This window comes from Grammomys surdaster, unplaced genomic scaffold, assembly GCF_004785775.1.
Source record: "Grammomys surdaster isolate TR1022 unplaced genomic scaffold, NIH_TR_1.0 752, whole genome shotgun sequence".
In the NCBI taxonomy this organism is placed as follows: domain Eukaryota; kingdom Metazoa; phylum Chordata; class Mammalia; order Rodentia; family Muridae; genus Grammomys; species Grammomys surdaster.
This window is the reverse complement of record NW_021605171.1, coordinates 1,771,501-1,786,174: the sequence shown is the minus strand read 5'-3', so window position 1 is coordinate 1,786,174 and position 14,674 is coordinate 1,771,501. Positions and strand designations below refer to the sequence as shown.

Below are 14,674 nucleotides of genomic sequence, written 5' to 3'. Positions count from 1 at the left end.
CTCTCTCTCTCTCTCTCTCTCTCTCTCTCTCTCTCTCTCTCTCTCTCACACACACACACACACACACACAAATGAGGCCACTCTATAGATATGAGTATATCTAGATATAGATATATAGATACAGATATACAGATATGCGATCCTGTCCTACAAGGTTACTGGGTGTGATTTTACTGAGTAAATCAACATTCTGAACTCATGTTAATGTAGCTAAAACAAGGGTAGCAGTGACTGTTAGTAAGGAGCTTTGTTGTGCCAGTTGATAAAGAAAGATGATTGCAGAGAGTTACCCTGCACAATACCGCCTTCCTGTCTGTTGTAAACTCACTGCATCCTTGAATAACTTTCAAATCACTTTTGTCACATGTGACTGGCTGGTGTCCTCCTTCCCAGGTGTGAGAGCATGGAACTTGATGACAAAATCCGGGATCTGATAGCAGGTGGCCCAGAAGCCACAGCCAGCCACAGAAATGTCTATTCTTCTAAGGTAAGAAGCTATTCTCTTCCTGCTTTCTCTCAACACGCACTTTACAATGTGTTCATCCAAGAGATTTACGGTCAGCCCTGAATTTTCTTGATGGCTGAGAAAGTAGTGTGAATCAGAACAAACCTTGTCTTCCAGTCAGTATAAAGCCCCTGCCAGGTGGAAGCCAAAAGCAAAGCCCCTGGACTTTCAGGGAAACAAGAACGGAGTCCTGCTACTGGAAAGAGTACTGGGCACCAAAAGCATCTTTGGAGAAGGTGACCCAGTTGGCTAAGATCAGCACAATTCATATCCATGGGATTTTTTGCCATTGATTTTCTTTCTTCATTGCTTGAAAGGGTAGGGGGGCGCTTTATTGATAAGGAATTGTTTTGGCTTTTGATTTTCTTTGAAGATGTTTGTTTGAGGTACTGCTGTGTAATAAGCTGTAGCTCAGGATGTGGGAGATGGCTTTTCAGGGATGCATCATAAAACACGGTACTGTGCAGCTCTGGGCAATCCGCAATTTAGAACTCATCTCTAACAATCATTTCTAAGATCCAATGGGAGTACTTTTGCACTCACAGCTGATGCTGAAAACTGAATACATTAGATTTCAATCAAAATAACTTTAATTCTTATCAGTAAAGTAGCACATAGAAGACTATAAAAATCAGAGACAAATATTTCATGTAGAGCAAATGGGGACTAGATGACCCTAGAAAAACACTCATTGCCATAGAAAATTTGCAACCATAAATTCACATGCTTTCTTTTCTTTCTTTTCTTAAGAAATATCTCAGAATTATGCAGGCTTCAGCCATCACTAAACACAGACATAAACACTATAAGACTCCTACCTTGAAAATGCATCACTGTTAGGGAGCACCATTCAGGATCTCTCCCTCTCCCTCTCCCTCTCCCTCTCCCTCTCCCTGTCCGGGGCCCGCGCGGGCGCGCGTCCTTACACACATACACACAAACACTGTCTTACTAAATTTTTATTACTACTAAATCTCTAAGGTTCATGTCACTGGATGGAGGAACGATATTTTTTGTTTAAGCTTCCCTTCCTGAAAAGCCTGGCTGTTTAAAAAGTTATCAGTGAACCTTTGTCAGTGGTTAGAAAGCTTAAAACACCCCCCTCTAGTTTCTTGTCTATCCAGCTGTCAGCACATTATTCTTGTTTAACACAAAATATGTGCTTTTTTCCCCTGCAATGTCCTTATCTAATCTCAAAAAGAAATGTGCTAGCGACCACTGAAATCCCCTTATTAATCTTGGTCTGTGTTATCTTACCAAACAGTGCTGTGCTCCTCCTAACTAACTCTCTCATTATTGTGTGCACCCACTTCCATGGATCCTGCTTCATAGGAAAACCCTCTTCTGTGTCTTTACCTATCACAGGGTATCAAGTTCTATCCACTATGTGGGCTTAATGGGAACTTGTCACTGCCTCTAGGATACTACTTCTCCATCACTTCATATGTAAAATTTGCTCATTCTCCTGTAGTCCAAACTTCCAGGCAATGGGCAGAGGATTCTTAGCTGATGTTTTCTAACTTCTCTGTGAGGGATGAAGCAAAAAATAGAATCTGCAGAGGCTGTAAGATGTGAACTGTGAGGTTTAAAGAAATTTAAGGTGCTATGAATTGGCCATTGAGAAACGAGAAGACAGAAGATGCAAATAAGATTCAGAAGAGCACATTTCAATAATAATCACTTTGCAAGATTAATTGCTAAACAGTACTACTCCCATACCTTTTAAGTTTTAGCTGAGCCAACTGACATCATCATCACAACCCACAGCACAAAACTAGCTTCTAGTTGGGTGGTAGTAATGCATGCAATCCCAGGCAGGGACAGGTGAATATATGAGTTTGAGACCAGCCTGGCCTACAGAATGAGTTTTTGGAAAGCCAGGGCTACACAGAGAAACTTTGTCTTGAAAATCCAAAAACAAATGAACAAAAGTTTAGTAGCTTCTACCTTGATAAATTTAATTGACACTTGTACTTTTCTGTTCACCCATCCTCTCATTTTCAATTAACAGTAACCAGAGTTCAATTTTCTTCAAATGTCTTACACATACTTATCTATAGTCTTCTCCTCTCATGGACTTTGTTTTTCTGGTCCTTTCCGTTTCATTATTCTTCATACTGTTTCCTTTAGTCACAACCCTGAGCCAATGGCATTGTTCAGGGGTGTGTCTATAATTCTTAGATCATGAAACTGTAAGACACCCATGCCTCCTACATATGTACTTGGAAACTGTGGGTGTGTGCCACTTGTGTGAACGTACCTATTGTTACTTCAATAGTCAACAGTGTGAACCTGGGAGAGTGGAGCCTAAAATGGAGCAGATAAAAGTCATGTGCAATAGACATCTTTATTTGGGTCATTATTGCGGGAGGTATTAAAAATTGAACTACCAGCTTGGCTGCCAGCACAGCCACACAGGTAGGCTGCCTGGCCCCAGCCAGGTGTCATCATCTTGGCAGGCTCTCCAGCGGGACCAGAGCTCCAGAGTTCCCTTTGAGGCCACGCCAGCCCCACACAATGACAGTCCATCCCGTGATCAGCCACCACATTACCCATCACCCAGCAAATCAAAACTCTTAATACTTATATCAATGGATTTATATATCAGTAAAATCTCAATACACAAGATGCCCACACAATTTAGATGTTATCTCAATTATTCTAAGCTTTTGATGTGCATAACTACCTGAGACTGCTAAACCCATGCAGATTCACATCTGCTTCCATTTTGCCTTCTCTTCTCCCTCTCCTCCTGTGTCTCCCTCTCTACCACTCTTAGCTCTGCCTCCCTTTTCCCTGTCCAATCATAGGCCTCCTGATGCAAATAGATTAGACAGGGAAATTTCTGCTACATTTCACCCTCTCTGTTAGAATTAAACAAACAAACAAACAAAAACCCTTTCTCTCAAAATATAAATGGAGCACAGCTATTACCATTTTGTGATTGTAAAGGTACAAGAAAGACCTAATACCCAGTCCAACATTATTGTCAATAAAAAAGACCACTGTCATCTATCCTAACTTAACAGACTATAGTTCTGCACCTGACTTATGTGCTGGCTTTAGATTGAATGCCATCTGAAAACCATCCTCTCAAATCTGTTCTCTCAAAGTAAACAGCCTGGGTTGGCTATGAGACTATAAGTCTTCAGCACCGTCTCTGTTTAATTTACAACCCCCCTTTCAGGTAAACCCTGTTCATCCATAGCTACTGGACAACTACAGGATATCAGGCAACTTATATGTTGAGGGTATTCTGAGGGTTAGGCAAAATCATATGAGTAAAGCTCACTTGAAGTCAAGTTGTATAGAGTCACAAGAGCAAGATCACCTCTAGTGGTTCTCAACCTGTGAGTCACAACCCTTTGGGCATCAAATGACACTTTACAAGGCTCACCTAAGACCATCAGAAAACATAATAGGTAGCATTCATAACAGTCACAAGTAACAGTTATGAAGTAACAACAAAGGGCCATCACAGCATGAGGGACTGTATTAAAAGGTCACAGTATTAGGAAGGCTGAGAACCACTAGTTAGGTCATATATAGTCACAGGTCAACTCCTGCTTAGAAACATCATTCTGAATAATATGGGTAATCTAAAGTAAACCCACTCCTATTTATTACACCTGGAAAGGGCACAAAAGCACATGGTAAGAACAACCCATGTTATGAAGAAACAGAGATTACAAGATTTTTGTCTCATTTCTTTGGAGTTATTTCACAAGTTCTCAAAAATTCCCCTCAAGCAGGTTCACTCATAGACTATGTTCCGATGGCCAATGAAGTCAATGGATTAGATCACCTGCAGCTGGAGGCACAGGCAGCTGAGGGCTGAGAACTGGGCTCAGATACTCTGGTAGAACACCAAGTCCTTTTAACAGCTGAGCCATCTCTCTTGCCTCAAATTTGGAGGTTTTGGATACATGCGGTTATTTTTTTATTGAAACTATTTTTCCATGGAATATATTCTGACATCTCCTTTTAGATTCCCCCAAATCCTCCTCACGTCACATGTCCCATTCCATGTCTTTTTCTTTAGAAAATGGGCAAATATAAAAACATTCAATCCAGAGTAAAAGGAAACAGTAACAATACCCAAACAGGGCATTATGCTGCCACAGTCCCCGTGAATTCATGTGTGCATCAGTCCTGCCATACACAGAGACCTTTTTTCCTTACTGTCTTCTATCACCTCTGTCTTTTACAATCTACCAGTACCATGACCAGTAGTCATTTGGTGTGAAGGCTCTAGTTAGGCACCACCTTGAATTGTCCATATTCAACAAGATCCAGCAAGTGGGTCTTACCATTAGTTTTTAGGAAGAAACCAATAGCCATAGAAATAATCTGAGCTTTTTGAGGTTGCCCCTTGGTCAATAACTTAATTATATGTAACCCATTTTTGGCTCTGAAGGTTTCATACGATGGGGAAAGAAATTTAGTCAGGATTTTATTCTTTTGTTACTTGGCGATTTCATTTACATTTCTTTCATATATGTATATATTTTGAGAGTTCCTACAGTAGTAGATTTCCATTATGACCCCTCAAGTGGCATTTAGTGTTAGCTGTCCCTCCCTGTAGTCTATCTCTTTCTCCCCTTTCCTTCTCTCTCTCTGTTTACTCTTCCTTTTTCAGTCTCACTTCCCTATCTCTCCTAACTATATATTCTATCTCTTCTTCCTTGGGAGATCCTTCCCTCTTTCTTAGCCCCTTACTCTAGACCTAACTTCTATGTCTATACTAATTATAGCATGTCCCCTAAAGGCTTAAATGCTAACATATAAGAGAATACACACTCACAAACACACACAACTTTTTGAGTTGGATTAACTGACTCAAGATGAATCTTTTTAGGCCTATCTTCTTCTCTGTGAATGTTACGATTTCTTTTTTGTCCCCATTTTTTAGCTGAGTAATGAATACTCCACTGTGGAAATGTACTGCCTTTTCATTATGCATTCATATTGATAAAATATGAGCCCTTGAATTCTGAAAGTTGTTTCCCTTCACCTGCAGCTGAGAGCAAAGTATTTTCATGGCATAGAAATTCCTCTGCACTCACAAAGGAAGGATCTAATATTTGTTTATAGCTACTTTGACATCTATAATGGCAATCAGGACCATCTTTATCTTTGGTTTAATAGTAAAAAATTAATCTCCAGAAAAATATTTTAAATTATAGCCAAAGTCTACAAAATGATAAAGTACCTAGGGTGTAAAATCACTCAGGAGTATTTTCCCCACAATACATTATTGCTGTCTGCATATTCTTCTACTTCTCAAAATATGCATATTCTTTCACTTTTCAAAAAGCCACTCCATAATCCTCTAATGTGCTGTAAAATTTCATATACTGCATCTTCTTTCTGGAAGCCTATAGCAGTGAATTAGTTAAACTGTTTTGGCTCCCAGCAGGTAGCACACTCACACCCTCCCTCCCAAAAGCTCACTGGATTTGCAAAAGAAAGACACAAGTATGCCAGTTAACTTTGATATGCCTTGACTACTAGCTCAATGGCTGGGCAATTCTAATCTTCCCCAGGGCCAGCATATACTCTCCCTTCCAAGGTTGCTGAGTCTTTATTATCAGTCGAAGACATCTAGAGGCAGAGACTCTCAGGTCTGGAAGTGTAGCTGTTTTGGTAGCCAAAATAAGAAAGCATTAGAACCAATCCACAACAGAAGCCCTGTATATTTGCCTACTGGATGTACTATTCTATGTCTGTTCAGATCATTCACAAGCCTACAGCCATGCTCATGTTCCCATACAGTATGTGTTCCTCCCTGCTTTGGTGTAAACATCTGCTTTCTTTATACATCATTCATAAGTGTTATTACTCTAGTTCTAGGGTCATACATGAATATCCTCATTTTCTCTGCTAGTCATGAAATTTTTATTTGTTATTTTGAAATTTATATTTGTTACATTCAATCTTTTTTAATTTTGTGTATATGTGTACAAATATTTGGTGCCACACGTGCCGTGACAAGTTTTGTGGAGGTAAGGGGACAAACTTGAAAGACTTGTTCTCTCCTTCTACCATGCTAGTTTCAGAAGTCAAATTCAGATAATTAGACTTGATGACACACATCTTTTCCCACTGAGCTATCTCACTGGTTGAGCATAGGCTTTTAGGAAGTAGGTTGTTTAGAATCATACGAAATATATCCCAATGGAGATTTTCCTAAAAGATGTCAGCATATTCAATGACATGTGCTATATAGGGTTAGATTTAGAATAACTGGCCCCTAGAATTTCCTTACAAATCATTCTCAGAATCCATAGGGGAAGCTAATGTACAGTGCACTTATGGGAATCAAGGGTTTTTTTTTTTTTAATCATTATGACAAATGTCTGGGAGAATTTAAAGGAGGAATGATTTGTTTGGCTCATTTTTTTTTAAAGCTTCATTTTTTGAAGCTGTTATGAGACAGAACAACATAGCAGAAGGGTCCAGAAGAGCAATGTTCCTTATCTTATGATGTCAAGGAAAAGAAAGCTACAGAGCAGAGGTAGCCAAGGACAAAGGACACCTTTCCAGACCGTGTACCTACTAACCTATTTTTTCCATCTAGGTTCAACCTCCCCTTTGGAAAAATTTCCTAATAATGTCGTCACATTGTAAATATATCCAAGGATTAATCCATCCATCCGAGTTCCCAGGACCCAATCACTTCCGAAGCTTATTGGCTTTTAGCACACAAGGATTTGAGAGAACACTTTATACCCGAATCATCCCACTTACAGAAGCATTCTCCCTGTTCTCACATGAAAGATGCCATGTGATCTTCCTTATGTCTGTTCCCACAGTCTGCTAATGGTTTTTATATATCTGCCTCTTACCTAGATGCCTGCTTTCAGGAGCACTGCCATCTTTGTACCAAGCATTCCCCAGCTGGGGTATGTCCTCTGATGTCCTAAAGGCAGCTGCTCATGGTGGCTTCTACCTTTGAGGATAAGAAATGTTTTCCTCAGCTTTAGCTGTGCAAGTTCCTCATGTCGTCTTGTACTTCCAATACTTTCCAGAGATGTGTATCTATCAGCTTCCTACTGTTTGGGTTCTGGATGAGATCTAGTTAGTAACTACTCTGACCCAGCAATTTGCAAAGCATTTCTCTGCATTAGCCTACTTAATCTTACCCCTGTCCAGATGTGGAAAAGAATTAATAATGTGAAATAATTTTTGCATGATCTTACAGCTTATAGGATTTAGAATCAGTACCTAAGCTTAAATCTATCTAACCAAAACCACTATTTCATCATTTTCCTTTTATTCTCCCCTCCTTCCTGTCTGTCATCTGGGAACTATGCTCTGGTTCGTGCCAGGAGTGACTGCAATCTCTCAGGAGCCGCTTCTCTTCTTGGCCACAGCACTCCACTTGGTTCAACCAGTATGCCCCTTTCTCTCTTTCTCAAAAGAACAGCATTGGGAGGGAGTCTTCATTCTTCACGATCCAGATTGTCCTCTGAATGTGCCTTCAAATATTTGATTCCTTGAGTAAATAGCTTAGTCTCCACGACAAGTGGCTGAACTTGGATTTATGCAGTAACACCCTGAAGGAGGCAATTCTCTACTCAAAACAAAGCAAACACTTTCATACTTTTCACCGTGATAACGACAGAATGAAAAGGATTGGAACATTTCTATTTCAGTAGACAGGAATGGGACAGTGGCCAAGGAACTATGGAAGGCAGCTCTGGTTTCACTCTGAATGGAGTCATCACTAGAATGGTAGGTAGACTCGATGCAGGAGCAGAAAATGAGTTCACAACTTGATGAGTTTGGAAGATGATGGAATAGAAGAGGTATAACTTAATTGAAGGTTCTGAAACAAATGCAAAGCTCTCCTTTTTCTCGGTGTCTATTGCCAAAAATAAATAGAGATTAGTGAAATGCAAAAGATTGACTCACTGTGTGGAGGAAATGGGAACATAGTGGGAAGCATGCAAGAAAGCCTAGCAGCAAGAAAACAGACTATGAAACTATAATAGAGAGAAGGGCACTTTTAGGGAACAGAAAAATACTTGCCTAAGTGAGAATCAACTATCACATCTATGTGGAAATGATACTTGATCTTAGTCAGAAGGCTAAGAAAAGATTATGTGTAGAAATTATCTCAGTTATAAAAGCCCATTTAAAGGTAAAAGGCACACAAGATCATGCAAGTTCTTCATGGAATCTACCAAGAAGCGCAACTTTTGTATGCTATTTGTCCTGCGATAACAAATACCCTGTTTGGAAATCATTCTATGAAAGAGAAAACCTGTCTAAATTTGCTTAATAAAGTCATTACCTGTCCTAGAGAAGACACAAATGTAATGATCACTATAAAAATGGGGGGTTATTCTTTCTGCTTTAAGGGATCAATCAAGTCCCCAAATTCTTTTATAAAAATTCAGGAATAAAAATTTGTTTATAAGATTGCAGGGTCAAGGGTGGCTTATACCTTTAAATAGGTTTTTATAACTGATAATTTCTACACATAATCTTTTCTTGGCCTTCAGACTAAGATCAAATATTGTTTCCACATAGATGTGATGAGGTACATGGACATTAAAGTCTCATAGCAGCTGCTGTGCTGACAAAGAGAGAGGGTGGCAGGAAGTTGCTCAGGGTCTTTACTTAGGGTCTTTAAATACAACAATGGTTTACTGTCAGTCCAAAGACCGAGCATCTTAAATGAGGCCACTTCACTAGTGACTAATGGGACTATAGAATGAGAGAGCTAGGGATGGTCACTGTTATACATAGTTGCAAACATGTTTCTATGGATAAAAGCAGGGAGTATATGTGTAAACCCCCATTCTGAGCCAATTATAAAAAAAATATATTTATTTCATTGCCACTTATCAGTCACCAAACTGGGAATGCTCTAGTTTTTGTAGCAATGGCAAGCTATTGTTTCAAAGTCACACAATATAGAAAATGTTCATAGAAAATAAATACAGGCGTTAAGAGCCAAAGAGGAGTTGAAGATGCCTCCAAGACTCTTGGTCTGAAGAATATGATTTCACTAAGTGCAATGAGGAAAATGGGTCTTATGAGGGAGTCTGGAGACAGGTTGTAGATATGTGGAAACGAAAGTGACTCTGAAACACCCCAGTGGAGATGGCAAGATGGCTGTTAACATGGGCTGTTAGAGTTGGTGTGAGTGAGGTCTGGATCAACTGGTGATTAAATATTTTGACTGGCACAGGATGTCACATATTTGTAATACTACTTTCACTGGGATCTGTTACCTTGTGCATAGATGCCCATCTTTCCCATTAATAAATACATAATACATATTTTCAGGCTTGTTTTTACTAGAAATCCACTTTAATAATAAAATTGTTATATTCGAAGTTCTCTGGAATTGGTAGTCGTACATAGTTTCTGTAGCAAGGTTTATATGCGTAAGGTCTTCTTTAGTTAAAATGGGTGTCTTAGACCTCTGTGCCTGGCTTTGGCCATCTCTGTAGTGTTTATAAAGCTGTCCTTTTATTGCACAACTTCTCAGTTCTCACTGTGTGTATAACCTTGGACACTAAGTCCTTCCATGACATTAATGGAGAAAAAGAAGCACTCTGTTCTGAGCTGCTACTTGCTTTACTGGCATTAGCACTTATTTGCTGGCTTCTATGTATTGTCCAGTTTGCATACATAGATACAGCATCACATATATGTGTACACAAGTACATTTACATATGCTCGTCAACATCCATAGACATACACACAGGGATATTGAAGATGTAAATCTCATTGTAAGCAAGGACTTTTGCTTGTTTTTCTTTGGAACTCACTCATTTCCAAGTGCATACTGAATGATACACCAAATAGGGCTGGCCCTTTCATTTGTTATGTAAATGATTAGCCCATATTAAATATCACATCATGATTACTACCCAAGCTTTTATCTTTACAATCACAGATTGCCACTCTAGGAAAGATGTTACCATGATCCCACTGCATAATGTTGAAGTTGGCCCTTTAATTGCTGAAACACCTTACCCAGTCACAAGCCTGGAGAGATAGAGCTGAGGTATGAAACCAGATGACCTCATCCCACAATTAGAACATGTCCCTTCCAGGTCGTCTGTCTTTTACTGAGATAGTGCATGAGCCTGAACATCCATACACATCAATTCAGAAGCTTGCCAAAGAAAGCCTTCAGGCATCAGCAGACATGCCATGCTTTCTTCTCAGACTAACTGTGAAAAAAATATAGTCAATATCGCTAATGGCAGTTGCTGATTAGTACCTGAAAATTCCTTAGGCTAATTTTCTCCTATGTATATTACTTTGGCAATTTCATCATTGAGAAAGTTTTAAAATTGCTTTGGAGAGGTGGAGGTGAGACTTCAGTTTCTCTAAAAGTCACCTCAACTGGTGAGATTTTTTCTGAAAAAAAAAAAAAGAGTGACTGAAGGCCGCCCCTGAGAGGGATTGTAGCCAAGACACCGAGGCCTGTAGAGCCTCTCTTTTCATTCCTGAGGTAGGCCTACTGAAATTCCCATTTTCATCAGGGAATTTTGTTATTCATACATATTAGGACCGAGAACTCATAGAAACTCACTATGCTATCAATCTATACAGCAGAAGAGATGGAGGAGTTGTGATGAGAACTGCAAAGCTGTAATTTTGACATGATAACTGCCATCATGACTCAAGTAAGGAGCATGTGTCAGGATCCATGGCAGGGAAGACTTCAGAGACAGACATGCCAAGGATAACATTTAAAGAGAATGTTCTTTTAGACCATTTTTGAGGGTTTACATTGCTGCTTCTACTACTCCAGTGCAACCTAACACAGAAAAACATAAAGAACTTTTAACTGTATACACCTCACTCTGAGCATGTGTATTGGAAGTGAGAAGGAGGGTAGATAAGTGTGTGTTGGAACAAAATTGCTTTCCCATTAAAGATTTTTCTTTATTTTTGGTGGGCACGTCTCAGTGTGGATAACATGTCAGTATCTGGGAAGCCTCAGTTTCTATCCTCTACAGTCAGAGCACATGCGTGTCATAACTTTTACCTTCAGAACTCTATAGGAACAATTTGAACCCCACACACATTTTTGGATATTTCTCTAAGGCAGCACAACTTTCTTTCACTCATATATGTCTTCAGAACACATCTTCAAAATAGCAGGAGTTAAGCAAATGCACTTAACAAAAGTCCACACATTTGGAGTATAGTATAATGGATATTCACCAATCTACTCATTTAATGAAATGTGTTTAATATTGCTAGAGCAGTGTAGATACAGAGATGAATATGGCGACAAAGAAACACATGATCAAAATTGGAGAAGCGTTCCCTCTGACTGGGAAGAAAAAACAGTGTAAAATCAGAGGACAAGAGAGGTTCTGTGCTCACCAGGTCTATGGGCAGGGGCCAGGAAGCAAAGGAGCATACTCAAGGGCACACGGGAGAGGAGAAAAGCCTCATTTCAGGTTGTTGAGGTAATTTAATATGAGAGGAACATGGAGTAGAACAGGAGAAAGTGAGAGATAGACTATCTGACAGATGGAAAAGGAAGAAGTCAGGCCTTGGACATGTACACACTTCCTTTTATAAGTTTTGTGGTTCCAGAGCTTTTTGTTTGTTTTTGTTTGTTTGTTTTGTTTTTTACTTTAGTCTACTTGTGTGTGTGTTTGTTTTATACTTTAGCCTACTTGTGTGTGTCTGCATGAAAGGCTCCAGTCATGTGAATGAACTGAAAGAAGTTTTTTTTTCCTTTCAGCAACTCCTGCTTTCCTTTTTTCTGTTCCAGAATATTCCGTCCAAAGCACAGCTCCAAAGCCTCCATGCCCTCAGTCCCCTATGCAGCACGTCTCCAGTACATCATTAACTGAAAGGTCTGTAGCAAGACAGGAAGGAGCCTGCCAGTTAAGGCAGACCAAAATTCTGGAGGAAAAACTAGTTTAATTATTTAAACAAAATTTGAGCTCAGCCTATGAATATTCAATCTGAAAGCCAGATTGTCCTTTACACCAATACAGAATGCTTGGTGTACAAGCAACACAATTTTATTTTATTTTGCTAAGAATTGTTTCTTTTCTTTCTCTCTTTCTTTCTTTTTTTTTTTTTTTTTTTTTGCTTCTGTGAGAGTTTGTAGCACTCACAGGCAGATGTGACTCACCATGGCCTACACAGCTAAGCTCATGTTTAGGAGACATTGCTGGAAAATCATACCCATAGGAAACAAGAAATCAAGTTGTCAAAAAAAATCAACAGTGACCTAACTATTCAGATAAATACAGTAAATTTCTGGCAGTTAGGCTACAGGAAAGGCTAGGTTGGCCCCTGGCATTCTGTGGGTAGGAACTTCCTCCTCTAGTGGGAGAAACTTCTCTAGAGGAAGAAGGGCAATTTATATACATAATAAGGCCAATCTGCCCCACATCTTAGTCACTGCCTGCCTACTTGAGACATCCTGGGAAATCCCAGTTACATGGAAGCCAATAAAAGTTAAAATCACATTTCTCCCCGTGCATCCCTATTCTGTGTGGTTAACATATAGTCACTTCTGCTGGAATCTGAAGAGAACTTGTTGCTAACAGAGACATATGCTTTCCAAAGTTGGAGTGTTCTCATTGTAAAAGGCACCACAAGAGATTTTCTTTTTCTCCTTTTCTTTCTGCTTTACAAGACTTGGAGAAAAACAACTTCCCTGTCTTCCCAGGACATGGCTGGACTGAGTGCAGCTGGAGCTTACATGGAGCACACAGAGGTAAGAGCATGTGTCAGGTTAAAGTGGTCATACCCAGAGCTAAGAAACAATGGTAGAGGGTTCGAGAAGCAGAGAGCATCAGTAGCTGAGCTGCCTTCTTCAACCTGCTCAGAATTTGAACCAGTGTTAGCTGACATATAAAAGGTCACTGATGACCCTGTGTTGCCTATGAACACCCTGGGCTGGGCTGCTTCTAATAAACGACAGGACCGTATCTCCACAGATTCCTTTCCCTATGCGATTTTGTTCTTCTGTAGAAGAGGTTAGTTCACTGTAAAGTCTAAAAAAAAAAGGGCTGTAAAGATGTGACTACAAATGTTATTTAGCAGTAAAAGACTTTTAGTATTAATATATTCAACTGGAGCTATAATTTCTTCAGTTATTACAGATACATTAGCTATCTCAATGAATTAATTATTATGCTTTCTTAGTTTTATTATATTTGTATTCATTTACTTTGAATGTGTGCATACACATATGCTAAAGTGATTGTGGAGGCCAGGGGACTGACTACCTGCCAGAGTTAGGGCTTTTCTTCCACAGTGTGGGTCCCAGAGATCAAACTCAGTTATTTGACTCAGTGGCCTGTGAATTACCCACTCTGCTAACTTGCTCGATTATCTCTAATTCTTCTTAAAGAGTTATCCAAGACATAATGAGAAACTAAATGGAATTCATTTATTCATTTAGATATTTAATTTCCTGTATCACAACTTGCATGTCTCAGCAGTTGACTCGAATGTTTTAGTAGAAGAAGAAGTACCCAGACATTTTCAACACAGACTTCATTTCACAGAAAAGGTGAATAAGGAATTGTTTAGAAGTATTATTTGCTTTATAAGTAGGCCCTTTCCAGAACACAATGACTGGCACAATACAATGAAATACAATGACAATTTATCTTTGTATTTACTATGATATCAGATGACTTTGCTAGTTGAGGAAAAAACTGAAAAGAAAATCAAACACACACAAAAACTTACTCCAAATACGAACACCTTTGTGTTTGTTTGACTCTGCTTGGTTTTAATATGTAACTGAGGCATGAAAACCATGGTACAAGGCCGAGTAGTCTATCTAGAAATGCCTGGTGATAGATTTCTTTCATAAACCCTTTCTAGCCCTCTGTTCTATCTTCTCTTTTCATGTCTTCAATTATAACTACTATTTCAGAATCTCGAACATTAGTACTCCATGGGATGGTTACAAGTAGACTTTCTTAAAGATTTAGTATAGAAACCTTATCAAAATAAAAGTCAAGATTCAACGTGTCTTCCTTTTTTTTTTCTTTTTGTATAGAGAACATTGCTGGGTGGTTGGAGGGTGCATGGAACACCAGATCCCAGACCGTGCAAGTGTTTGCTACTCACAATTTTTGTATCACAAATAGGAAGATTTTTGAGGACCTAAAGATCGTATTTCTAAGCATGATGTTGGATGTTAGGATA

The 14,674-nt window shown here is 39.2% G+C and overlaps 1 protein-coding gene across 3 annotated transcripts in view; it reads left to right on the top strand.

Annotated features, from left to right (window-relative positions):
* The first annotated feature begins 13,152 nt into the window (after positions 1-13,152).
* Tnip3 (TNFAIP3 interacting protein 3) overlaps positions 13,153-14,674 on the top strand; it is a 36,806-nt gene continuing 35,284 nt past the window's right edge. For all 3 annotated transcript variants that reach the window (XM_028782480.1, XM_028782478.1, XM_028782479.1), the window contains exon 1: positions 13,153-13,226. In XM_028782480.1, the coding sequence (XP_028638313.1) occupies positions 13,182-13,226 (45 nt within the window). In that variant the 5' untranslated portion in view covers positions 13,153-13,181. The remainder of the gene's footprint in view (positions 13,227-14,674) is intronic.